The sequence below is a fragment of the Cervus elaphus genome, chromosome 15, assembly GCF_910594005.1.
Source record: "Cervus elaphus chromosome 15, mCerEla1.1, whole genome shotgun sequence".
Taxonomy (NCBI): domain Eukaryota; kingdom Metazoa; phylum Chordata; class Mammalia; order Artiodactyla; family Cervidae; genus Cervus; species Cervus elaphus.
The window spans coordinates 63,627,924-63,653,132 of record NC_057829.1 but is presented as its reverse complement, the minus strand read 5'-3'; the positions used below and the strand labels follow the sequence as shown (position 1 = coordinate 63,653,132).

General features: G+C 43.4%; 1 protein-coding gene across 1 annotated transcript; it reads left to right on the top strand.

Annotated features, from left to right (window-relative positions):
- Positions 1 to 2,075: 2,075 nt before the first annotated feature.
- Positions 2,076 to 25,209, top strand: GOT1 (glutamic-oxaloacetic transaminase 1). The gene is made up of 9 exons (XM_043926191.1): positions 2,076 to 2,319; positions 10,283 to 10,464; positions 18,097 to 18,220; positions 18,672 to 18,784; positions 19,013 to 19,117; positions 20,272 to 20,422; positions 20,508 to 20,673; positions 21,395 to 21,537; positions 24,402 to 25,209. The coding sequence occupies exons 1-9, from the start codon at positions 2,202 to 2,204 to the stop codon at positions 24,539 to 24,541; spliced, it is 1,242 nt and encodes a 413-aa protein (XP_043782126.1). The 5' UTR covers positions 2,076 to 2,201; the 3' UTR covers positions 24,542 to 25,209.

Below are 25,209 nucleotides of genomic sequence, written 5' to 3'. Positions count from 1 at the left end.
ACTGGGCAGTGTTTGCCTCTCAAGAATCCTTTGAATTATCCATTGGCGGGGAGGCAGTCTTAATCCATTCTAAGTGTTAAAATTAGCGATGGCCTGGAAAGCATTTTGTTTACTTCAATACACAGAGTTTGCTTAGAGGGGCAGCCAGCAGGACTCAAGAGAGGAGTACTGAAGTTAATCTCCGAGAAACATATTCACGAGGAGACTTGGATTCCACATAATATATAGTCTCCTCCCCTAACACCCAGTAATTGTCCCTTTCTAAAACTCAGAACAGATATTATGAAGACATGAAGAAAAACCACTTAAGGTACTTTCTTTACCCCTATCAGCACTGATTTGGTTATGGGGTTGTTTAGGTTGCCAATCAATATTTATTTGGACTTAGCTAAGTTGATAATGTTGAGGTAACCTAGGGTTGTTTCTCCCCCTAGTGAATGACGTAAGGAGTGACCATGATATTGTTGGCCAGTGCTGTGAAGACTGTAATCAAACTTTGGGAAGGCTGGGCTATAGAACATCCCACTCAGCAGTTGCCCTTTGCCTCTGCTTAGGGAAGCACGGGAAGTTCACTGTCATTTCACCTTCCGTGTTGAGCTTGCAATCTTAAAGGAAAGTGTTGTCAATGAAACACTGTGGACAGTTACCTTTAAAACTAGAGGCTAAATTTCTGAAAAGAAGCAAATGATACAAAGGTTGGCAGCTGTTGCGCAAAGGTCTTCTGGCTTTGTTACTTTGAATGAAAGATTCATTTTGAGATTTGTCACATTATCCAATGAAGGGAGGCTTAAGTATTGCTTTTTTTCTGAAAAACCACAAGTACAGGCTCTTCCACCATTTACTGAATACTTACTAAGGGAGACTAATACAGACTAAGATCTCTAGCCAAGGGTGTGCAGATGTGCAATGATGCCAATAGCCAACATTTAGTGAGTGCTTACTATGTGCAACTAAACACTTGATATTTATTAACTCATATAATCCCCACAACAACTCTTAAGGAATTTACTGAGCAGGACCAGAGAGGTTAAAATAACTTGCCTAGACTTGCCCGAGTTGGTAAGTGGTAAGGCTAGATTCTAAACCCAAGTAGTCTGCCTCCAGAGCTGGGGTTCTTAACTGGGCGTTTTCTAAAATATTGCCAACAAGATACAGAAGCATAGGAAAGAGAGATGGATTTTAACCAGAGTGAGGGTTAAGGCAAAGCTTTATGGAGGAGGCATTTGCTCTGGATCTCGAAGGTCAACAGGTGAAGAGAGGGGCTGGGGAGGAAGGAACAGCCTGACTAAAAGAAGACACAGTTTGAGTATGGGCCAGCTGACGACAGCAAGATGTGGTTGAGTGCCCGCGTGGGAGAAAAGCTGGAGGGGGAGGCCGCGCCCGGATCCGGAAGGTCCTTGAGGACCAAGCTCTCTCAGTAAGGCAAGGGGAGCAAAAATCTCAAACTATAAGGGTGGCAGAAAGGAATTCCTGGACACTTCTTCTTTTAGTAGGATGGTCCCCTGTCTGAAACCAAGGCAGGTGGCCCACTAATATTTCTCTCCGGGGAAAACAGCCGATCGAGATGGTCAAGGTCGTCCACGAGGGCTCCGGAGCTGCACGTCCCGGGCGAGGACTCACGTCCCGTGCGCAGAGGCCGGATTTAGCTGCCAGCCCGAGCCGGGCCAGGCTGGGTCAGGAATGTGCGTACTCCCGGGCCTGGCAGCGAGAACACCAGCTTCGCGGGTACGGGAAGGCCAGTACTTCAGAATTCCCGTCAGCTATCTCTCTCTGGCCTCTTGGCCCTTGAAGGTCGAGGAGGCCGCCTCCTCTCTACGCAGCTTGGCTCCTCCCCTCAGCCCCGGGAGGGCCAAGGAAAAACGGCCTCAGTGATAGGAGCATGCTCTGCCAATCAACCATAGCCCCGCCCCTTCCCAGCCAGCATACGTTGCATTGGTTGCATCATTACCGGCCCTCCGATAAGAGTTTTTCTTTGATTGGCTAATAGCATCCCCGCCCTCCTGTCCTTTTTGCGTCAGAAGCTCGCGATTGGTTAACCGCGTTGCCAAGCTCCGGACGCGGCTCGACCATTGGAGGCCGCGGGGCGCCCCACCACGCCGGCTAGGTGAAGGTGAGAGTCTCCTCCAGTCGCCGCGGTTGGACCGGACCGAGAGGCTCCAGGCGCTGGGTGGAAGCTTTCAGTCAACTCCTGCTTTCTAGCTATGGCGCCTCCATCAATCTTTGCCGAGGTTCCTCAGGCCCAGCCGGTCCTTGTCTTTAAGCTAACTGCTGACTTCCGGGAGGATCCGGACCCCCGCAAGGTCAACCTAGGAGTGGGAGGTAAGGATGCAGTGCCTAAGAGTGTGGGCAGCGTGGGAGTGGAGCGGCCTGTGGGGACCGTAGGAGATGCCGAGGTCTATAAAAATAAGCTTGGAGTCGAGGCAAGATCTCCGAGGCTTAGTTCAACCTGCCTCTTGTATATGGAGTCCCTGGAAAAGGGAGATGTATCTGTGTACACACAGAATAAGTGTAGCAGTCAAGACACAAACTCAGGTTTTCTGATTCCACATTGTGTATTCATTGTGTATTACACTGCATTCTTTCTCCTCTTAAGAAATGGGGCAGTCAGGGATTGAAAGGAGGAGGAGAAAAATAAGCCTGATAGGCTTGGAGTCCTGGCTACTGGGGAATGGATAAAGGAGACCTCTTAGCCCTACAGAGCTCTGGTCTGAGTCGGTGAATATTTGAGTGACTACAAGGTATTAGTCAGGTACTTTACCAAGCCTTATTCAGGAAAGACTGAAGCTTGGAGATTAAAATCAGCAGGTGTTAAGTGAAATAATAAAGATCTAAAATACTTCTGAGACAGGATAATGCTCCCTTGGGATCTGGGAAGAATGTTTGGGCTGTGGGGGGGAATGGGTAGAGATGGTGGAAAAGAGAGGAAAGAATGTGGACAGTAGAAGCTTACTTTCCACACATCCTTGTTATCATTTCTTGTGTGTAATTCTTGGACCTTGGACAGCTGAGAGCATTGGGTTCTTTTTTTATTACTACCAAGAAAAAGATTTGGAGTGGAGTGCCTCTGAAGTTCCTTTAACTCTTAATCTTCTCTGATTTTGTTATTTCTGTCAACGTCGTTGGGATGCTTGCAGCCGCAGGACACTTACCCAAGGACATACAAAGCAAGCCAAGGAAAAGAGCACGAGTAGGATCATGTTCTGTGCTAGGGAACAGACAGAGTAGAAGGACTAGAAATTTCAGAAAGAGAAAAACTGAAGTGTTTTGTAGAAAAGAAGCAGTGGCAAGAAGGAGGTTCAGAATCAGGTGTCCCACAGTGATGTCTGTTCATAGGATCTGTTAAAGTTTTCACTAGGGAGTATGGGGAAGGGGTGAGGAAAAGGCAGGTAATGGATACATGGTAATGAAGCAGCAGGTAATGAAGCTGGGTATTGGATACATGGGCATCCATTATATTATTCTCACAACATTTGTATATGTTTGACATTTTCCATAATAAAGCATAAAAAACCAGTTGTACATAGTTTCACCCACAGAGGGAAAGTGATGCTTTTAGCAGGCAGCAAAGTAGGGGTGATATTGAAAGACCTTGAATTGAATTGGAATGAGCACTATTCAAGCTCTTAATTTAAAACCAATCCAGAACCTCCAAGTATTTCTTCAGAGCTGGGTATAACATGATGAACTAGTATTGATGTTACTCTAAATACATCTTTTTAAAACGTTAGATTTTATTTGCTCGGTTACCTTTGAACTATCCTACAGGCTTTAGGTGAGGATTAAATGCATTTAAAATGCTTAGAACAGTGTCTGGCACCTAAGTAGGAGTTATGTAAGTACTAGCTATTACTGTGGTTGTTTTGGCATTTCTTTGGGTGGGTTGCATAAAAGATGTTGAGTAAAAATTTTCAGCTCAAGAACTGCAAAATGAAATAACCCTGGTTCAGAAATAAATTGCCCATGCAGAAAATAATCACCCTGCCAGCTCTGGCCAGAGGTGATTGACTCAGAAGCACATTCTGTGGCCTAGATGGGGGTCACTTTGACTGTGAAAGTGCCTTTGTCATGTGAGAACTGAGGAATTCTTTCTCTTTATTACAAGCAAATGATTTATGCAGTTAATCACATTGAGTGCTCAGGATGACTCTGGAGGGTTGTTTATTACTATTATTGTTTTAGAGGTAAGAAAGCTGAAGCCCAGATTGATGAAACATTTTGGCCTAGGTCATAGGCTTTTAAGTGGGGGAGCTGGGATTACAGGCCATGTCAGGTACCTGGGTCTCTGTCCCCTTCTCTATTTTGGGCAGCTTCAGGTGGTCCAGATGGAGCCAGTGCACTGTGGTGGGAAGAGTGAGAAGACTTGGGTACAGGCCTGGGTCTGTAGTCCAGTGATGTGACCTTGGAAGTGTTATTTAACATCCCAGGCGGGACTCCGTCGATTAAGTGAGGAATGACCTTCCTCTAAAATACTACTCTTAAGATTCACAAGCATGTTACATGACTGTAGTATAGGATAATAATGTTACTGGTCTAATCAGATGACTTTGAAGTAAATAATTACGTGTGAAATGTGACATATAAATGAAAAGTGCTATATAAATGTTATTTTTATTGAACACTGTGACCCATTGTTTTTTTGTGGATGGTAAGTGTTCAGATAAGGGTCTCATTAAAGTATAATATTGTGAGAAGTCTCTTTATGGCATTCTTATGTCCTAGCTCTGTTTATACACATCCCAAAGTATATCCTTTGTGAAGGAAATGTAATCAATCTCGCTGACTTTGGGGAAGGTGCTTTTTTTTTTTTTCCTTTCTAAGTTAAGATAAAACCTAATGGAAGTTATCCAGCTCAAGTTCTGGTGATGCTGGGCATTTAAAATAAGCTGCAACTATAATCTCATTAGATCTTTCCACTTGCAGATAGTTTCCCCAGGATTTTTCTTCTTGCTGTTACTATTTGCATAATTTCCATGTAGTAACAGAGCAGAGCATCATATTTTCCAGTGTTGAATATGAAGCTAAGTTTCAGACAGTAACTTTAAGGGCAGGGGAAATATGCATCTAGCCTGATGCAGCCTGAAGCAAGACATTTCTTCACAGACTCCAGTTCGTTTATCATGTAAACTTTCTTTTGTTCCAGATAAACTGTGCTTGCTTTTATATTTGTTGTTTTTAATGTGGTTTCCTAGCATTTTCAAATAAAATTGTGGGTGAGATGTGCTGTATCAAGGGTTTCTGAGTAACCCCTACCCTTTCCCAGGGACCCTAGTTGGAGAAGGGCCTTAAAGAGGCATATGTTCATGGGCTCTTGGGTGGGAATGGATGAGGAAAGGGGGGGTGATGGTTTGGTCACTTAATTTTCCATGTTCTTTTGGAAATTGAGACCTCTGTACTCACCTGCAACCTGTGTGACTCTTTAAGAGCTGGTCCTTGGGGAGAAGGGCAGTGGGTGCATGGAGTTGGGGGGTGTGCTGGTAGAAAGACCTCTTGCACAGTGAGTCCCCTGGGGCCTGCTGGCTTCAGGCTTTCCCTGAACATCTCTTGCTCATCAGAAAAAGCACAGGGATCCATGCACTTAGTAGTATGGCAGCCTAGCCCTTACTGTCCTGTGATCTTGGGGAAACTTCTGGCCTCAGTTTCCAGATCCCTAAAATAGAGATCATGATATTGTTTTATGAGTTGTTATAAGAATTAAATGACAGTTTTTAAAAAAAGGTGAAGTGTTTAGCACAGTGCCCTGTATGTACTAAGTATTCAGTAAGTTCTTGCTATGACTATGGCTTCAGCCACCATCCATGTCTATAATTATAAAATCTTTTTTTCCATCCTGTACTACTTCCCTGAATGCTGGACCCATACTTGCTACAGTTTGCTGGACGTGTTGTACAACCACCTCAAATTCAGTGTGTTCAGAACAACACGTGAATTCTACCCTCCCCCCATCTTTTCTTTTCCTCTTCTGCTTACTTGGTTGCCCCCTCTCCCACCTCACCCCCACCAGTCTTTATTCAGACTGGAGAGACTTTGGAGGTTGTTGGTGACACTTTCATCAATTCTGCATCTATTTATTTGGTCATTAGGTTCTGTCTTTTCTTTTCCTCATAAGTTTATCGTGAATGTCTTCTCTTTTGTTTATCCCTGCGGCTGCTGCCTTAATTTAGGACATCATTATTTCCTTTGTGGATTATTGCAGAAACCTCCTTACTTAACCATCTATTTCTGTCCTCCTTCCAGTTTGTTTTCCAGTTTGTTGTCACTCGAATGATTCTGTTTAAATGTACGGCTGTCCATGTCACTCACTTAAATGCTTTCAGTGGCTTCCCCAGTGAGACACTGTTCCTTAGAAGAGACTCCAAGACTCCTTGAGCCATTCCTTGCTGTTCTTCCATGGATCTTATTTCTGAGCCACGAAAATGCAGATCCTCAAAAACCTCATCTCTCCAAGCCCCTGGGACCGTGCACAAGTGTTCCCCCTGTCTGGAATGCCCCCTTTCCTTGTCTGTCTTTTAAACTCTTATCATCTTTCATACTCTGTCTTTTGTAAAATCTTCCCTGATCACTTACAGGAGAATTAAGGACTCTATGCTGTGTTTCCTGGGGGGAGACCAGACAGTATCTTGTTTTATCTTAGTCACCTCTGTATAGCTGCTTCTAGTCAGTGCCTGGTTCATGGTGGATTCAGTGAGTACCTGTCAAACAAATGAGAGAATGAAAGAATGAATGAGAAGCTCATAGGTCCAACAAACAGGAATAAAATCCCTATGGCAGAGCAAGAATAGTGGTTGTTGATAATGCCTCTTCCTCACTGCTCTGATCAACTGAGAGTGACTGCAGGACAGTTAGGACATTCAGTAGGATGGTTAGACAAGGCATTGAGAATAAATCTAGAACTGAATCTGGGGGAAACTGGGCAGTGAAGGAAGCAGAGGTGTGAATTGGCCAATTTTTCTTTTGTCACAATATGGACCCAGTGCCTTCCTGCCTCCAGTCATATTACAGGATTTTTTAAAGTTGCACGGAGTATGTTTGTTACTGGTAAGAGCATTCGTACGAGGACTTTTTCTTTATTTTTCACATTTTATTTATTTATAATACATGATTTACAAATGACATAAATATATATAGCATAATTATGTATTAATAGAAATCTTCTAAACATAGATGGGAAGCATAATAGAATTAGTTTTTCTATGAACACCCGTATTCTTGTACATCTAAATAGTATCCCGTCAGTGCTGTAGTCTGTATATACTGCCATTGCCCAGAATTTTCTGGAAACCTTCTTTTCCAGAGCATGTTAGACCCACAGAGGAGGACATCTTTTTATAGCTATTCTCCATTCATATTCAGTCCATTCACCCGCCTACTCTGCTGGGCATAATGCAAGTACTGTTTTCAAAGATTAAATTTATGTTCAAAGGATGAAAATATGGGACTATTGAGGATATGCAAAATAATGAGATGTTGCCTCTATAAACAATTCCAAGAGAAGAATTCCAGGAATATTTAGAACAGTGGTAGCACTGTGATCATAGATGGGGTGATCTCTTTCAGGGACAGTGATTACTTGAGAGTAAGTTATTTTGGTATCTCTTTGAAAAACCAGACCAAACCTTGCCTGATAAAGCAGGATTTTTGAACTCGTTGAGAGGGAGTTAGTTTGGTAGGCCAGTGGGTCTCATGTGACTAATATGACTGTATTGTGCATCAGGTTCACCTACCCAGAGACTGGTTGTTGATTTGTGGCTGTGTCAGTCTGGAACTCTGTTCACATTTTTATTACTGGCTTGATATGCTTATCAGATTTGCAGATGACACATTCCTGGAGGATAGGGTTAGTGGATGGAATAGAAGACAGACGCAAAATCAAAATATCTTATTAAGTCTTATTTGTTGTCTGACTTTTGATCTAGTAATTTTACATCTAGAAGTTTTTCTAAGAAAGCCCTCATGAATGTGTATAAAGATATAAAAGCATTCATTACCTTGTTTATATTAACAAATAACCAAAAGTAACACAAATAGTTACTAAATTATATGTAGAAAGGAATATTGTCTAGCCACTAAAATTGTGTTGTATATGGCTCATGTGTAAGAAAAATGCCCAATTACTTCTATGCTAAGAGAAATGCAAATTTAAACTACCCTGAGATAGCATTTGCACTCTTAAATTGGCAAAAATTCACTCAGTGGCTGAGGCTGTGGGGAAGCAGACATTCTTATACACTGATGGTAGAAATGTAAACTGATAAAATCCCTAACCTATGGTAGGAATGTGTGACTCAGACAGTATAAGAATCTGCCTGCAATGCAGGGGACCCGGGTTTGATTCCTGGGTCAGGAAGATCCCCTGGAGAAGGGAATGACTACCCACTCCTGTATTCTTGCCTGGAGAATGCCATGGACAGAGGAGCCTGGTGGGCTACAGTTTAAGGAGTTGGAAAGACTCAGACACAACTGAGCAACTAACACACTTGGTAGGAAAGTAAACTGCTAAAATCCCCATAAAAAAGCCAAGGTGGCCATATCTATCAAAGCTGCAGATAACACAAAGTATGCTTAAAGGTAACATATTTGCATTTAAAAGGACCATATTCTTTAAACTTTTCATCAGTCGCTGCCAGTTTCTTCCAGTCAGTTGTTTTAACCATATTTGTCATACAACCATGTGTTGTAAATGAAAATCAGTTGAAAGTAGTAAACTAATGTATACCCTCAAAAACAACAACGAAGCTACAAATACACATACTTCTCAACCTACTCTTCCATTTTCAACCCTGCCTCTTAACAGCTATATTTACATACATGTAAGATGATGGATGTACAAGGCTCACTGAAGAATTGTTTTCTAATAGCCAAGGATTAGAAACAACTCCAGTGTCCATCAGCAGGAGACTGACTAAACAAATTATGGTGCATTTATCAGTTATGCAGCTCTAAAAAGAATATAGACACAGTACAGAGATTTAGGTAGTTAATGATGATGAAAGAGATTCATAATATACATTTAACAAGTGGAAAAAAGCATGCTGATAATTCTATATAAAAATGATACATAATTTATAAAAGAGTATACTCATGTAAAGTTTGGAAGGTTATACACCAAAATTTTTGCATTCCTCATCTCTGAGTGCTGGAATTACGTGTTAATTATAATGTTTATTATTTTGTTTCTAGGCTTTTCTAAATTTTCTGCAATCAACATGTGTTGTTCAAAAAACATCAACTACCGTAAAAAGTAATTAGAAAAAAAAAAAGTCAGGGATTAAGGCTGAGCAGAAATCAAGATAAGAATTATTTAAAAAATGTCAGTTTCATCATCCCTTGCCAAAGTATAGGCTTATTGGAGACCTAAACATTCCAGCAGAAGCAAATTCCTCTCAGGAATCCTGCTCAGAGAGATCACTGGCTTGGATACAGGCCAAAGCAGCTGTCCTCTCAAGCTGTAATCTCAGAATGATCATAAGGTACTATAGGGAAAAAAAATCAGTGATAGGGTAACCCAAGGTGGACTGAAAATAATTGTAGCATAGAAGAAATGCTGAGAAATGTGCTTTAATCACTATTAAACGTTATGAAATAGTTAAACTTAACATCAGTGAAAATGTGAAGCTAAGGAAGTGAGTGGTAAGAACAGTCAACATGGTAAACACTGGCTGTTATCAAAAATCAGCAAGAGGACAAAGATGTGTTTAAATTGGATGTTGGATGATTGTGTAACCAGTTTTTGGAATCTTCAGTCACAGAGTGTCTCCTTGCCGTTTGTCCCATTTCTGTTCTTACAGGACCTCCGTCTACTGCCCTCTTTCTCCGTGTTTGTGTTTGCAGGTGAGGCGTTCATCTAAAGTAGCACTGAACCCTTCTCTTGGGGAGATGCAGAAAGAAGGCGGTTGCAGGGCCGGTGGCCCTGGAGACCTGAGTGCCCTAGTAATATTGACATAGCTAGCATTTATATGGTATTTTTAATTTGCTAAGTGCTTTTGCGTGTACTCTGTCACTCAATCAGGCTCTGTCATATCCCAGTTTTATTTCAGCTTTCTACTTGTTGGAGGTAAGAGCTGTAATTTCCAGAAGGATAGGAATCACATCTGTCCTTCTGCTTGTCCAGCACCTAGTCTGGTGCCCGCCAAAAGCAGGCAGTCAGCAAGTGAAAAAACTTTAATTCCCCTCCCAGTTCTGTTTTGATTGGAAGGTGGTAGAACTCCCCCTGTTCACAGTTCCAGACTCTTCCTTGGATGAAGCCTAAGGCTCCTCCGTTGTATGTCTCTTTCTTGTATCCTAGCTTATCGCACCGATGATAGCCAGCCCTGGGTTTTGCCAGTCGTGAGGAAGGTGGAGCAGAGGATTGCTAACGACAGCAGCATAAACCATGAGTATCTGCCCATCCTGGGCCTGGCAGAGTTCCGAACCTGTGCTTCCCGCCTGGCCCTTGGGGATGACAGCCCAGCTCTGCAAGAGAAGCGGGTGAGTTTTGGGTGAGGATCTGTTTTCTCTTTAGAAGCTGTGAGGGTAAAAAGAGGTTAAAAATTAGGTGTCATGTCTATTGAACTGTCAGTGAGTAAGGGTTTAATGAGTGTGACCTCAGGAACCTGATTGTGCAAGTAACGTGCTTTTGTATAAAGCATAGTTTCTTTAGTTGTTCACTTTTGCCCAAGAAATGGTCAGATTTCAGCTGTTGGGTCTGAAGCAGTCACTGGGAATACCAAGCCAAGGGATCTTAATGGAATGATCAAGACATCAGGGTCTGGATCCAGCTCTGCCACTACTTTTGACCAAAGGCGGCCCCTCCAGCCCCTACGACTCATCTATGAGTTAGAGAAAGACTAGTTTATGGTTCATGGTCCCATAAGGAGTATTTGCATAGGGAATCATTTAAGGGACGACTGAATGCCCAAAATTCTGAATTTCAGAATTCTGTGTGTATGTGTATTCCATACCTTTTATCATATTTTCTGAAGGAGCCTGTGGCCCTCCAAAGTCTAAGAGCCACTAGTCTAGACGCTCTCTGAAGATCCTGCCAGTTCTAATATTTGATTCTTCTAGTCTTGATCTCAGCATCTCTCATTTAAGTCCTTCCTGATACGTAGTCTATGTGTAACTAGAGATACATGGAAGAACACATTTGGCCAGAGGCTGTGTGTGACAGAAAGTAGTGTGATAGAGATTATCAGTATTATAGGAATTCAGAGAGAGAGACTGGTAGAGTCTGGAGGTGGGGCTTGAGCTGAACCTTGGGGAATGTGGCCAGGGCTCATTCTGGTTCTGTACTCTGACTCTATTATCTGGGTGGTTTTAAAAGCATACTGGTGGCAGGGTCCCGTACCAGGCCTGTTCGATCCGAATCTTGGACAGTACCACCCTCCTCTGCCCTTTTATTTCCTTTCCCTCCAATTCCCTTCCCCTCAAGGGTATTTTTTAAAAGCTCCTCAATGTGACTCCAAAGGACAGCCAAGGTTGAGAACCACAAAGCACAGAGGAAGAAAAAGGAATATTTGTCTAGAACACTGGGAGTCCAGGGACAAAGGTTGGAGGTAAGCAGGTCTGCTGCTGCTGCTGCTAAGTCACTTCAGTCGTGTCCAACTCTCTGTGACCCCGTAGACGGCAGCCCACCAGGCTCCCCCGTCCCTGGGATTCTCCAGGCAAGAACACTGGAGTGGGTTGCCATTTCCTTCTCCAATGCATGAAAGTGAAAAGTGAAAGTGAAGACTCCTCCGTCCATGGGATTTTCCAGGCAAGAGTGCTGGAGTGGGGTGCCATTGCCTTCTCCGAAGCAGGTCTCGGTTGTAAAAAGACCTACCTGAGTAGAGCTGGGAACATGTTGGCTAGATCAGGCAGGCTGATTTGGCAGCCAGGGCAGGGGAAGCCCCTAGAAGGTTTGTGCAGAGGAGTTACCCAAAAATGGTATTTGAAGAAGATAGACCTGGCTGGAGTGCAGGAGGGGGATGAGCTCAGGTTTTTGCAATAGTCCAGTTAGGTATTGTGCAATTTAAACCAACTGCCCTATTGCTCTGCTGGGCCATTATCAGCCCATTGGAGCAGCCTTCATGTATGAAAGGGACCATGTCTTGGAGTCATTGATTTATTCTCATGCTGTTACCCACACGCCCTGATAAGCACATGGCAGGGTAAAATGAACGTTGCACACTCTAGGATATGTCAGGAGACAGGGAGGCTCTGGATGAAGATCTTGGAACTCAGATTAATGATTAGGTAAGTATCAATTAACTTGATGAGGGTTTTATCTGGATTGGTATGAGAGACTGTGAAGGAATACTGATAGAAATAGGATAGAAATGGTAGAGATAATGGTTAGCATTGGGAAGTTGCCCTGAAAATCCAGGGTTTCCACAGGGGAAGAGAGAGAGTCCTGATGAAGTTTGAAAATGGGGAACTTTGGTAACTGGGGATGATGTTTTGAGACATTGTTGATAAATTAGTTTTAACTCCCTTGTTAACAAATGAAAAACAGATTCTGTGTTGGCAAGCTTCTTCCTCTAACACTGTACATTTCTTACATGCTTGTTAACTCTGCTGGCAGATAGACACTTGTTCCCCTGCCCATTGTTCCCTGTTTTCCTCACTTAATACTCAGGGCTGTTGCTGGTGGAACAGAGCCCTTCCTCTTAGTCTAGTTCATCCTGTGTTGTGTTTTTGATCATAGAACAAATTTAAATGGCAGTCTGTAAATATTTGAAGACTTAAAAGTAAACTCTCTTTTTTTTGGTAATGGTTTAGGGTACCCTCTTGGCATCTCCAAAACTCTAGGTACCTATTGATACTGAGTTCTGAGCTCTTCCTCTTGCCCTGCACCTCCCCCAGGTGACTATCTTGTTCAGCCCATTGTCATCCGATTGGATTCTCATAATAGCCTCTGGCCTCTAGTCTCTTCCCCATTCTAGTGTATACACAGTGCAGCTAGAATGATCTTCCTCAGCAAAAAAAGAAGCTAATCCTGTCACCTGCTTCCCCTGTCACACACACAGTGTCTCCTCCATTATCTACAGGGTAAAATGCAGACTCTGCCCTGGGCATGCTGCGTGTTTTGTAGCCAGGCTTCATCCTGTTCTTCCAGTTAGTTACTCTTGCTCCCAGGTCCTGCCGTCCGAAGAGCCTGCTGTTTTCTAGACCTGTTGGGCCCTGCCGTGACTTGGCACTTTTGCCTCAGCTGTTCCCTCTGCTGGGAATGCCTCCTTCACTTCTCAGACTCTCCAGTCCCACCTCCAAGTCCTTCAAGGCCTGATCAAGGGTCATTTCCATGTTGAATCCTGAGCGCTCTCAGGCGGAGCTGGCTGTTCGAGTGCTCTGAGTCATCACAGGACTGCACCGCCGGGGAAATAGCAGTGCTTTCTGGATTTAATGTACAGTTCTGTAAGCCTCTCCCTCCCACAGAGCCTACCTTCTTCCAGGGTAGGAGTGATGGCTTATTTGTCGACCTCGCAGATCTTCAGCACTTAGCTCCTATCCTGGCGCCTCAGAGACCTCAGATATTTTAGTTCCCTCATTCGCTCAGATAACAGATGAGTGCTCACCGCTAGGCACTGTTCTAGATGCTGGAGCACAGTGGTGACCAAAACACCCCAAGATTCTCCACCTGGCTTACGGTTTTGTGGGGAGAAACCCAAGACTAAACATAATAAATAGAAGCACAGTATAGTGTATTGAGGATGATAAATGCTGAAAAAAAAAAAACCAGGGCAGGGGAAGGTATATTAGGAGTGCTGAGGGTTGGAGTGGAAGTTTAACTAGGGCAGTTGTGGTAGAAATAGAAATAACATTGGAGCCGAAACTTGTAGGAGTTGAGGCGTGAATGAAAGAATGAACCAGAAAACAGACAGTAGTCATGTCTCTTCTTAGACTGTTCTTCTCAAGATTTCACATTACCATGTCCATTAACCCTTTTGAGGAGCCCCGTTTTCTAGACTCGTCACCGCCGCCTACCATTTTTCCATCTTCAGATCTTGGAATCCAGACTAAATGTCCAACTTTCATCTCCTACTTGATAAACATTTCAGCTTCTGAAATTACTGGGCCCCTGCGGGTAGGAGGTCTTGTGAACCATGAGATGGCATCACGGTTCCCTGGCTCGGACCATTACCTTTTAGAGGTTTGGGGTTTTCTCTGTGGTTCTCACCTTGTTCTTGTTGTTTTTCAGTCGCCCAGTCACGTTCCACTTTTTGCGGCCCCATGGACTGCAGTGCGCTATGCCTCCTGGTCCTTCACCATCTCCCAAAGTTTGCCCAAGTTCATGTCCATTGCTTCGGTGATGCCATCCAGCCATCTCATCCTCTGACGCCCTCTTCTCCTTCTGTCCTCAATCTTTCCCAGCATCAGGGACTCTTTTTCTTCATCTAGTTCAGTCCATGTTTATTTAGTGCCACGTGCCAGATACTGCCCAACTAACTGGGGGCACCCAGATCAAGCGGGGTGCATTCTGAGCCAAGCGGGGATTCCTTCTGGCAGCATGGCTAAATTGGAAGTACAGATTATCTACTGGCATAGTTTTCTGCCAAGTCTTAACTGCATTTCTCTTGTTCTGGATACCCCTGTTTAGCCACCGAGGCCCCGTTGCCTGCTCCCTTTGAAGTTTGCATTTATTTTCTTTGCTATTATGGTTTTTTCCTTCATCCCAAATAGAAGACTTTCTTGGGCTTTAGAGCAATTTGCCAAAAATCAGTTCACAGAATGATCAAATGGACATATTATTGATTCACCCAAAGTTTGTTCCTGCTAGTTGTCGATACAGTTTAGAGCAACTCGTGTTTCACTGAATTCATCTACTGTATAATATATTTTTAGAAAGAATGATAATTTCTTGAGAATTTGATATGTCACTGTCATATACCTCATGAATGTCAAGGATTGGTTAATGTTAGTGAAGTGGGTTCATCTCTTGCAAACATTTTTAACCTAGTGCACTGACTTTCTAGGGAATCCCAGGTGGCTTGTGGTAAAGAACCCACCTGCCAGGCAGGAGACATGGATTTGATCCCTGGGTCGGGAAGATCCCCTGGAGAAGGAAACGGCAACCCACTCCAGTATTCTTGCTTGGGAAATCCCATGGACAGAGGAGCCTGGCAGGCTACAATCCATGGGGTTGTAAAGAGTCACACACAGCTTAGTGACTAAACAGTAGCAATTGACTTTCTGACTTCTTTTAGTTAGTGAATTTGCTTTCTGGAGCGAGAAAGGAGTTGGAAGCTGAGCACAGAAAATAAAACCTACACCTGAGAATGTCTTCACTGATATCCACATGCACCTGTCACATATCCATGGTAACTTAAAACCCTATTCAAGGGAAACCTTGCTCATTTGTATAGGAAATAACATACAAAGTGCTGAGGTGTTTGAAATATGAAATAAGGAATAAAGTTGACATTCAACTTAGTTGATGAGAAACCCATGAAAAAAAAAATGTACATTTGGGTTACATGACCTTGGTGGCCATTTGCACAAGGAATCCAGGTAGATCACACGTGAAGGCGAAACCTTTAAAGTAATGGGAAGGTACTGGTGCTCAGGGGCGGGGGTGGAGGCAACTACTGTGAGGAACCACATCGGATGTGCACTGACCTTTTCCACTCCAGTCCACGGCCTTTGCTTCTTGCAGTGGACGCCGTGCTCCGTTCTTTGTTTCCCTGAATGTCAGTCTCATTTCTGTTTCATGTTTCAGTGTTCTCTCTCAGATGCTCAAATCTCTGAATAAAAATAGAGCAGTGGGGAGTAAGAGCGACAGTTGGTATCATTGCATGGTTCCAAGCTTAAAGGGGATTTCTGCTCATGATTCAGTATTCATCATGAAGCTGACACGTGGCTGAGTCAAAATTTTTTCAAGTTGTTTTTAGGATGTCTCCATTGGTTCTTGTTTTACTGAGCATTTATATCAGAAATAGCTCTGTTTTTCTCTCCTGTTATGATGGTCATTTGGTGATCATTTTCTTTATCTAGCAGTATAACAAACTTTATATTTCTTTTCTCTTTTTTTTGAACATGAGAAAATCAAAGTTTAGTAACACATATACATGGGAGAGGCCTAAGAAAACTGACTCACTCCTATAGTTGTTAATAATCACACATTCAAGGGATAACTCACTTGACCAAGGGGTATTTTTAAATGTATTGTTGGATTCATAGTGTTTATTAATATTTATTTGGGACATTAATATCCATATTCATGAAAGAGGGCTCTCTTTTTTGCTTTGTCATCTTTTAGCATTGGTGTTATGCTAGTTTTTTTAAAAAAGATTTTGGAGGCTTTTTTTCCTTATAAAGATTTGTTTTTTTTCCTTTTTTTGTGAAAAATTTCAAACATATGTAAAAGTAGATAAAACATGGTAATGAACAAACCCCCATGGATCCATCAGCTAGCTTCAACAGTGCTTTATATTTGGTCACCAAAGTGGAATTATTTTACAGCAAATTGCAATATAAAATAATAAATAAATATAAAATAAATATATAAAAAAATAAATATATTTTTTAATTATTAAAAAATTTCCAACTAACACATGAATAGATTCTCCTTTTTTTTAAAAAAAAACATAGATTAGGCCAAAGTCCCTTTGACCACTATTCCCACATCCTAGCTCCCTCTCCAGAGGTTGTTGCTGTTATTACATTGGTATGTGTACTTCCTTTTCGATAATTTCTTTATGTGATCTTTTTCTCTCTTTTCTTCTTTAGACATTTAAACAACATGCAATTTATGACATTTCCTTAGTTAGAATTGTGAAAGGGCAGGATTAAAGATGTTCAGATAGAACAACAGAAGTAGGGCCTCGTGACTAGATGTAGAGAGAGGCAATCTGGAAGTATGCCCAGCTCTGCCACTCACCAGCTATAAATCCTCTGGCAAACCACTTCTCTGAATCAGTTTCCTCATGTATAAATTGGGAGTCTAGTACTTATTTTATAGGGCTATGTGAAGGTCAAATAAGTATGTGTGTGAAGTGAAAGTCGCTCAGTTGTGTCTGACTCTTTGTGACCCCATGAACTATACAGTCCATGGAATTCTCTAGGCCAGAACACTGGGGTGGGTAGCCTTTTCCTTCTCCAGGGGATCTGCTCAACCCAGGGATCGAACCCAGGTCTCCCGCATTGCAGGTGGATTCTTTACCCACTGAGCCATCAGGGAAGCCCAAGAATACTGGAGTGGGTAGCCTATCCCTTCTCCAGCAGATCTTCTCGACCCAGGAATTGAACTGGGATCTCCTGCATTGCAGGCTGATTCTTTACCAACTGAGCTATCAGGGAAGCCCATGTGTGTGAAGGTTTTTTGTAAAAGGCAAAATATAAGACTTTAATAATTGCTCAAGTGAGGCCATTCTAAGATGAGGAAGCCTGAGGAGAGAAAGGTAGTGTTTGCATAGCACCTTTGTTCTGTGAGGACATTTCTAAGGATTAGTAAGCCTTCATTATAGCGATGAGAAGGTGCATTGCAGATTGATGTTGATGGCAAGCGCAGAACATACTTTACAGGCTACTGTTGGAGGGCAGTTTTGATCTTGGGATGGGTACAAAGGAATGAGTTTGCCTTGAAGGGCACACTTAATGTGGCCTAGGTATGTCCTCTACCTCTGTGTTCAGAGGGATGCTCCCTTGGGAGTCAGACTTCCAGACTTCCTGGGTGAAGACCTGGCCTTTCTGCTCAATAGCTGGTAACTGAGGAAAGCACTTCACTTCTTAGCCTTTGTTGTTGTTCAGTAGATCTGTCGTGTCCAACTCTTTCCAACCCCCTGGATTGCAGCACACCAGGCTTCCCAGTCCTTCACTATCTCCCAGAGTTTGCCCAAACTCATGTCCATTGAATCAGTAGTGCCATCCAACCACCTCATCCTCTGTCGTCCCTTTCTCCTCCTGCCCTCAATCTTTCCCAGCATTAGTTTTTTTTCTAATGTGTTGGCTTTTCCCATCAGGTGGCCAAAGTAGCTTAGCCTTAGTTTTCTTATTTGTAAACATGGGCAAATAATACTTCTTCATGTCTTCATGATATTTTATAGAGATAACGCATTTAAGGAAGTGCTCTTCATTACTGTATTTTCCCTAATGTTATCTGACCTTACCCTTAAATGACCAGCAACCCTGCTGTTTCTCTTTCAGGTAGGAGGTGTGCAGTGCTTGGGGGGAACAGGTGCACTTCGAATCGGAGCTGAGTTCTTAGCGCGCTGGTACAATGGAACAAACAACAAGGACACGCCCGTCTATGTATCCTCACCAACCTGGGGTGAGTCCTGTAGCTGTAGTGAGAGGAGAAACAGAGGAGCCAGGGGAATTATCCTCATGAGTCTCACTGCTTACACTGAAAATGTAACCCAGCCCTGGATCAACTAACAGTGAGTGGCTTAAGCAGTGGATTATGGCAGTACATGGGTAACCTGATGCTTAAGTTCAGATTGGCAATACTTTTTCCCAAGACTCTGGCGAACTTGTGTTTTAGTGAATGTTGAACCTTCCCGGAGGAGGGAAATCCCTCTGTGGTAGGATGTAAATCAGCATGACGACAACTGGTTGAACTTGTTTTTGGTTACAGTCATTCCTCTCAATCTTAACCTCTCTCCTCTATGTCCCCCAGTGGACGTGGAGCCTGTGAGGGCCCTGGAAGCTGCTTTGTGTCCTTTCCATTTATGCCTCCTAGTGTTTGTAAAACATTTAATGTTTTACCCCTTTGTTTGCAGAGAATCATAACGGTGTCTTTATTGCCGCTGGATTTAAAGACATTCGGTCCTATCACTATTGGGATGCAGCGAAGAGAGGACTAGACCTCCAGGGTTTCCTGAATGATTTGGAGGTGGGTGATTAGAAGAGAAAAAGTGGACAGAATGCCAAGGTTTCAGGCAGAGTGGGGGACAGTCTTTGGATCAGGTGATAAGTGAGAGAGTCTGAGACATCCTCCCCAAGCCAGATGCATTTTTTCTGAAATGGCTCGTAAGGAGGGAGTGCCTGTCCTCTGTGCCCCTGACTCTGCCCCACCATGTCCCTGCTGGTCTCAGAGCTGATGTGGCTTCCTTCTCCCCAGAAAGCTCCCGAGTTCTCCATCTTTGTCCTCCATGCCTGTGCGCACAACCCAACTGGGACTGACCCGACTCCGGAGCAGTGGAAGCAGATCGCCTCCGTCATGAAGGTAACTGCCTTTTCAGGGCCGCTCTTATATTGGTGTGTATTAGCAGTTGATGTATTCAAAAGAAGCACCTATGTACTGAAGAATTTGGAAAATAGAGAAAAGCCCAAAGAAGAAAGTAAGTATTAACTATAAATTCTATTACCCAAAGAAAGCCACTGATAGCATTCTGGTATGCAGAATGTCAGGCTCTTTTCTTTTTTAATTTTTTTAGTGTAGTTATACATGCTTAAGTATGTCACATCACACATTGATTAAATCAGTTGATGGTTGTTTAGAGCCCAGGTTTCTTATTCTTGTGAACAATATATGTAATAAACCATTTTATGATTTCCTTGGGGTAACTTTCTACATTGGAATTTCTAGCCCAGGGTATGTGTGTGTGTGTGTGTGTGTGTGTATTCATTAACGTGTTTAAAGAATGCTTCTTGATAAACTACTGTGTACCCGGTGCCATGGGGGTACAATAGTGAACAAAGCAGAGGTGGTCCTACCTTCAGAGAGTATGGCCTGTCTGAGGAGATAGCTGTGTTGATGGGGTGCCTTGGAGGCACATATCCCAGACTTTGGGGAGTGCGTGTGTTTTGGGAGGGCTGATGGTAGCAGAAGAAGCCTTCCTGGAAGAAATGGTTTCCCTGTTTCGCCTTGAAGGATGAGGACAGGTTGGGGCTGACAGGGAAGGAAAGTTTCCTACAGAGGGAAGAACACTGTCAAAAGCCCAAGACAGAGGTCTTGGTCTGTTTAAGGAAGATAAAGTAATTCTTGGTATGGGCTAGAGTTCCAGGGGAGGGGGTGAGTGACAGGCCAGGTCCTGTGCTGAAGCCTCAGACTTGATTCTGAGGGCGATGGGGAGCCCCTGGAAACCTTTGATATCCTGGAGTGACGTGATCAGTTGTGCCCTGTTGGCAAAGCAGCATCGTGACACTCTTCGACTATATACTTAAAGAAATGAGCTTTACTGATGTCATTAGATTTGTTGCTTGGTATTTAGGTGAGCAGAGAAACACGTGAAGTGGAGTTGGATACAGAAAGGAAAGATATAGGAGAAACGGACAGAATGAGACGTTCCTTCCAGGCACCAGTTGGGGAAGGAAGGCCGATGTCTGAGGTCAGTCCCAGGAGCATTTCCTGCCCTGACTCGCTTTCCTTCCTCGCAGCGCCGGTTTCTGTTCCCCTTCTTTGACTCGGCCTATCAGGGCTTCGCATCTGGCAACCTGGAGAAAGACGCCTGGGCCATTCGCTATTTTGTGTCTGAAGGGTTCGAGCTCTTCTGTGCCCAGTCCTTCTCCAAGAACTTCGGGCTCTACAGTGAGTGCTCTCCTGTGTTACAGCCCGGCTTCCCTGGCTCCACCCTCACTGGACCCCCAAGGCTGATTCCTGACCTTCTTTTCAGATGAGCGCGTGGGGAATCTGACGGTGGTTGCCAAAGAACCAGATAGCATCCTGCGGGTCCTTTCCCAGATGGAGAAAATCGTGCGAATCACATGGTCCAATCCCCCGGCTCAGGGAGCACGGATTGTGGCACGTACCCTGTCTGATCCTGAGCTCTTTAATGAATGGTAAGGGGCTCACGCCCGATGGGTGAGGGGTGGGGATGCAGAACAGAGATTGTCCCATTACATCTCACTGTCTCTTCCTTTTACTTTGGCAGAGGCAGGACAAAATTGCTTGAGCCTCTTTGAGTGTCAGTCATTTCTCTAAAATAGGGCTGGCTCCTACATGTGTGTGTAACATAGAACCGGGAGTGTAGGAAGGATGCCTTGGGTGAATGGGAGTTTCTTCTCCTCTCCCGCCTCCCAGGCTTCCTCCTCTTAAAGTCAGGAAATACAGGGAGGGATTTCTGTTAGAATAAAGTTAGTGCAACAGTTTGGGGGCTCTTCCTTCTTATCTAATTTATATGTATTTTATCCTATTTTGAAACAGAGTAATTTTTGTGTAGTAGCTGAATCTGCAATCTCTACTTAATATTAGGCCTGATAAAATATATTATTCTGTCTCGAGCAGCACCATGCTGAAGTGTGAGTTAAAACATAAGTGGTATTACAGCCAGTCTACCTGAGACTAGCAATGAACTCCATCAGTGAATATAGTCCTTCCCTTCTGTCTAGTAAGTGCATCTCTCTGGTCTCCTTACCCACCCATCTAGGCATCAACATACCATAATAGATAGGTTGTGATTCTGTTTTTAGCTTATAGATTAGGTTACATTTTAAAAATTTTTACGTTTTTGTGTGCCATCTCTGCTCTCTTGGGTTGGTATTCATATTGCTGTCCACTCAGGACAGGTAACGTGAAGACAATGGCAGACCGCATTCTGACCATGAGATCTGAGCTCAGGGCGCGATTAGAAGCCCTCAAGACCCCGGGAACCTGGAACCACATCACAGAGCAGATTGGAATGTTCAGCTTCACCGGGTTGAACCGTAAGTGGCCCCACCACCTGGAATGCTCATCGCTGGACACAGCACTCCTCACAGTCATTCAGGGCTTGGCTCCCTGAGCTGTCGCCCATGTGGTCAGCCATGACTTTGGACTGGAACAAGTTTGATTTTCTCAGTGTGACCCCCTCCATCTCCTGGACCCCTGGGGTTTCAGAAGAGCATTGTTGTGGCCCACTGTCCTGACCATAACTCAGATATCTTCATTTTGGTGGGCTCGGGAAGTGGCTCAGGGCTGACTGGGAAGTAATAGGATTTGTACCTTGGAACCTTCATTTATGAAACATCTTTTATAAAGGCTCAAGCACCTTTTGGCTTGTCCTTAATCTTAAGTATAAGTATTATGTATGATTTTCCAGGGACTTAATTTCTTAACAGGTCTTTCCTAGTCTCCAAGCATTGCCTAGGCTATAACGTTCTCTCTTCATAAAAAAAGAACTTAGATTTGTAGTTGGAATTAAAAGCCGATTGAAAGTCTAGTAGGCAGCCTTGCATGATCTTGGTCAACCATCAGTGGAGCATATCAGCGATGGGCCATCCCGTCTGATGAGAGCAGACGCGTTCATGTAGTAAATTATTCCCAAGCACCTCAAGTCAAGCCACTGTTCATGTGGTGCAGATGTGACCTCGGTGTGGCACTTGTGTCTGAGTGGCTCTAGAGACAGATATGTGCTTTTGGGTAGTACGTGGACTGTCAGAGGTGCTGGGAGGTCCTATAAACCAGGACCATCAGTGCGCCTGTTTGAAATGGGCTCAGAGAAAAGCAAAGGTGGTAGAGATTATATATTGTAGACCCACAGAGATATTTTGGGTAAAATGAGGCTACGTAAGAAAGTAAACAGTTTAGTTAACCTTGGGTGTCCTCACCATCCTGGTGTGGGGAATTAGTGCATTGGACTAAGGAAAATCATCCTTATACAATTTTTAAGATATTAAGTGTAATGGAAATGGTAGTAGTAGTAAAATGGAAATGGCTTAGTAGTAATATTCTGAAAGCTCACAAGGTGGAGATGTCTTCCCATAAAATATCCATATTGTCCTGCTGTCCAGAGTAGGGACTTAGTTTTATTATGGATTGGAAAATGGTGAGAATAAACGTGGGCTTATAACATAAAGCTACATATTTAGAACTTGGCATCATTTACCACCCCCTCCTTTAAAAAGAAAGAGGAGGGGTTTTTTTTGTTCCCAACATTTTATTAGGAAAAATTTTAAACATACAGAAAAGTTGGAGGAATTGTACAGTGAACTCCATGTGCATACCACCTAGTTTTTACAGTTCTCACGTTGCAGAGCTTCCTTTACTACACTTTATCTATCAGAACAGGGGCTTTCATCCTGAAATGATATTTTTAAAATTGTGTTTGTGTATGTTACCCTTTTTTTAGGGAAGGAGTCCCTAACTTTTACTTGCTTCTCAAGTGTGGTACTCCCCTACCCCACAAAAGTAGAGGAGTTTTGTTTCTGTTTAAAAAAAGAAGGTGGAAGTCCTGTATCCACATCTACCTCAGGGGCATGGGCTTAACAAGTGTGCTCTTTTGGGAGTTACAGTGCCTGCCTTAAAATTCCAGATCCAGAGACTAGCTTTGTAGCCTTGGGAAGGTCATGTAACTTCCATCTGTAAAAGGGGGGTGATGACTGAGCTAATATAAAGTGCTTGGAACACTGCCTGGCACAAAGTGTTTGCTCCTCTGATGATTATGATTTTATTACCATGTTAGTCTGCTTGGGCTGCTGTAGCAAAATGCCATAGACTAGGTGGTTCAAACAACAGAGGTTTATCTCTCACAGTTCTGGAGACTGGGAAATCTGAGCTCAGAGTGCCGGCACCATCAGGTTCTGGTGGGGGTTCTCTTCCTAGCTTGTAAATGGCTGTCTTCTTGCTGTGTCCTCACGTGGGGTGGAGGAGGGAGGGACAGAAGGGGAGAGAGAGAGAGCTCATCCATGAGTAGGCTGTCTGGTCTCCTCTTAGAAGGTCATTGCTCCCATCACACGTGCTTACCCTCATGACCTCATCTAAACCTGCCACTTCCTAATACCATCACATTGGGGGTTAGGGCTTCAACATATGAATAGTCCATAACTATTAATATTATCCTGTTCTCTCAAACTGATGGTGTCTTAAGGGTGCTAATTACTTCAGGGGAAAAAAATCACCTAAAATCCCACTAAATGGCTTTACAATAAATCAAAAAAGCTCTAGATATTATGACAGAAAGGAAGTACAGACAGTCCCTTCCTATTTTGTCCACAAGCGTTTCTGCAGACTCAGGGGAAAGCCCTGCTGCATGTGTGTGATTGACAGTTGAGATGCACCAGGCCTGAGAGGTCTTGCAGTTTTCAGCCTGTGAGTTCAGGTACACAACATTTATCCAGTAGCTCTCATCTCAGGGCCTTGTCCAGCGTACTGTGAAAATGAAGTGTCAAAGTGAAGTTGCTCTAGGTGCTCAGAGTTAAGCAAATACAGTTGAAGAAACATAAATGAAGCGATTCTTAACAGTTTTTCATATCAGTGGGTTGGTCTTGTGTCTGTGGGTTTGGTTGGGTTGATGGGCTGTCCTGGTGAATGTAACCTTCAAGGTTTGATGGACAGGTAGTCCCAGATTAAAATTCCCATCAGGAAAAACCATGTTAAGCTTTCTGGGGATTAGAAAGTTAGCTCATGAGAGTAGTTTCCAGAATCTGTTGAGCGTTACTTCTTGCTGTGTCAAACTAACAAAATAACTCCTATTGTTTTGCTTCTCTGTGAAGGGGGAAAGAAGGAAATTGTCACTATAATGGACTCTTTGGACCTCCATTGCTTAAAGGATTCCTTCTGCTCTGATAATGTCTTTTTTGGTTTTCAACAGCCAAGCAGGTTGAGTATCTGATCAATGAAAAGCACATCTATCTGCTGCCAAGTGGTCGGATCAACATGTGTGGCTTAACCACCAAAAATCTAGAGTACGTGGCCACCTCCATCCATGAAGCAGTCACCAAAATCCAGTGAAGAAACTGCACTCAAACCAGCACCACCAAAGCGGTCCTCTGTTTCATGTGTTCCCTGCCTGCACAGACCTGGTTGTAAACATCACAACTAGATTAGAGACTACTGAGGGACAGAAAAGGCTACTCTGGTGAAGTGGCTTCTGTTTAAACTGGCCCCACGGGAAAAGAACATCTCTTGAAAAGAAATAGGGGCCTGGGATTAGAGCCATTTTGGAGGTCAGAGCAAATTAAGGTTTTTATTTGAGAAGAATAAAAAGGTACTTTGATAATGAAACAAATGTCTTGCCCCCTCGCTGGAAGCAGGAGTATTGCCCATGTCACTCACGTGCTCCCGTGTGTTGGTTTACTTTGTATCAAGTCAAGTCCCAAAGATGAAGTTGTCTGAAGAGCCAAGTGTGATTGTGGGTGTTGGCTGTGTCATTAAAACTCGTCATCTCGACCCAGAGTGTCTGCCTCCCTGCTTTTTCTGCATGGTTGTGTCCCTAGCCCTATGCTTGAATTCTTTAGGGTGATCAAGGTAAGAAATATATTTATATCTCACCCACACATTTAACTGAGATAAAAGTTTCCCAGAATAGTATTTACCCTTGCTATGTGTAGTAGATTCTGTTTTCTCTTCTATCATGTTCTATTTCACTAAAGTAATAAAAGTAAAAGTGCTGATTGAGA

Bases quoted from the DNA above. Each gene is read 5' to 3' on its own strand.
- GOT1 (XM_043926191.1), top strand. From the start codon at position 2,202: ATGGCGCCTCCATCAATCTTTGCCGAGGTTCCTCAGGCCCAGCCGGTC. The intron at 18,785-19,012 runs GTGGGTGATTAG...CCTTCTCCCCAG, and splicing joins GTTTCCTGAATGATTTGGAG to AAAGCTCCCGAGTTCTCCAT. The intron at 20,423-20,507 runs GTGAGTGCTCTC...CCTTCTTTTCAG, and splicing joins CAAGAACTTCGGGCTCTACA to ATGAGCGCGTGGGGAATCTG.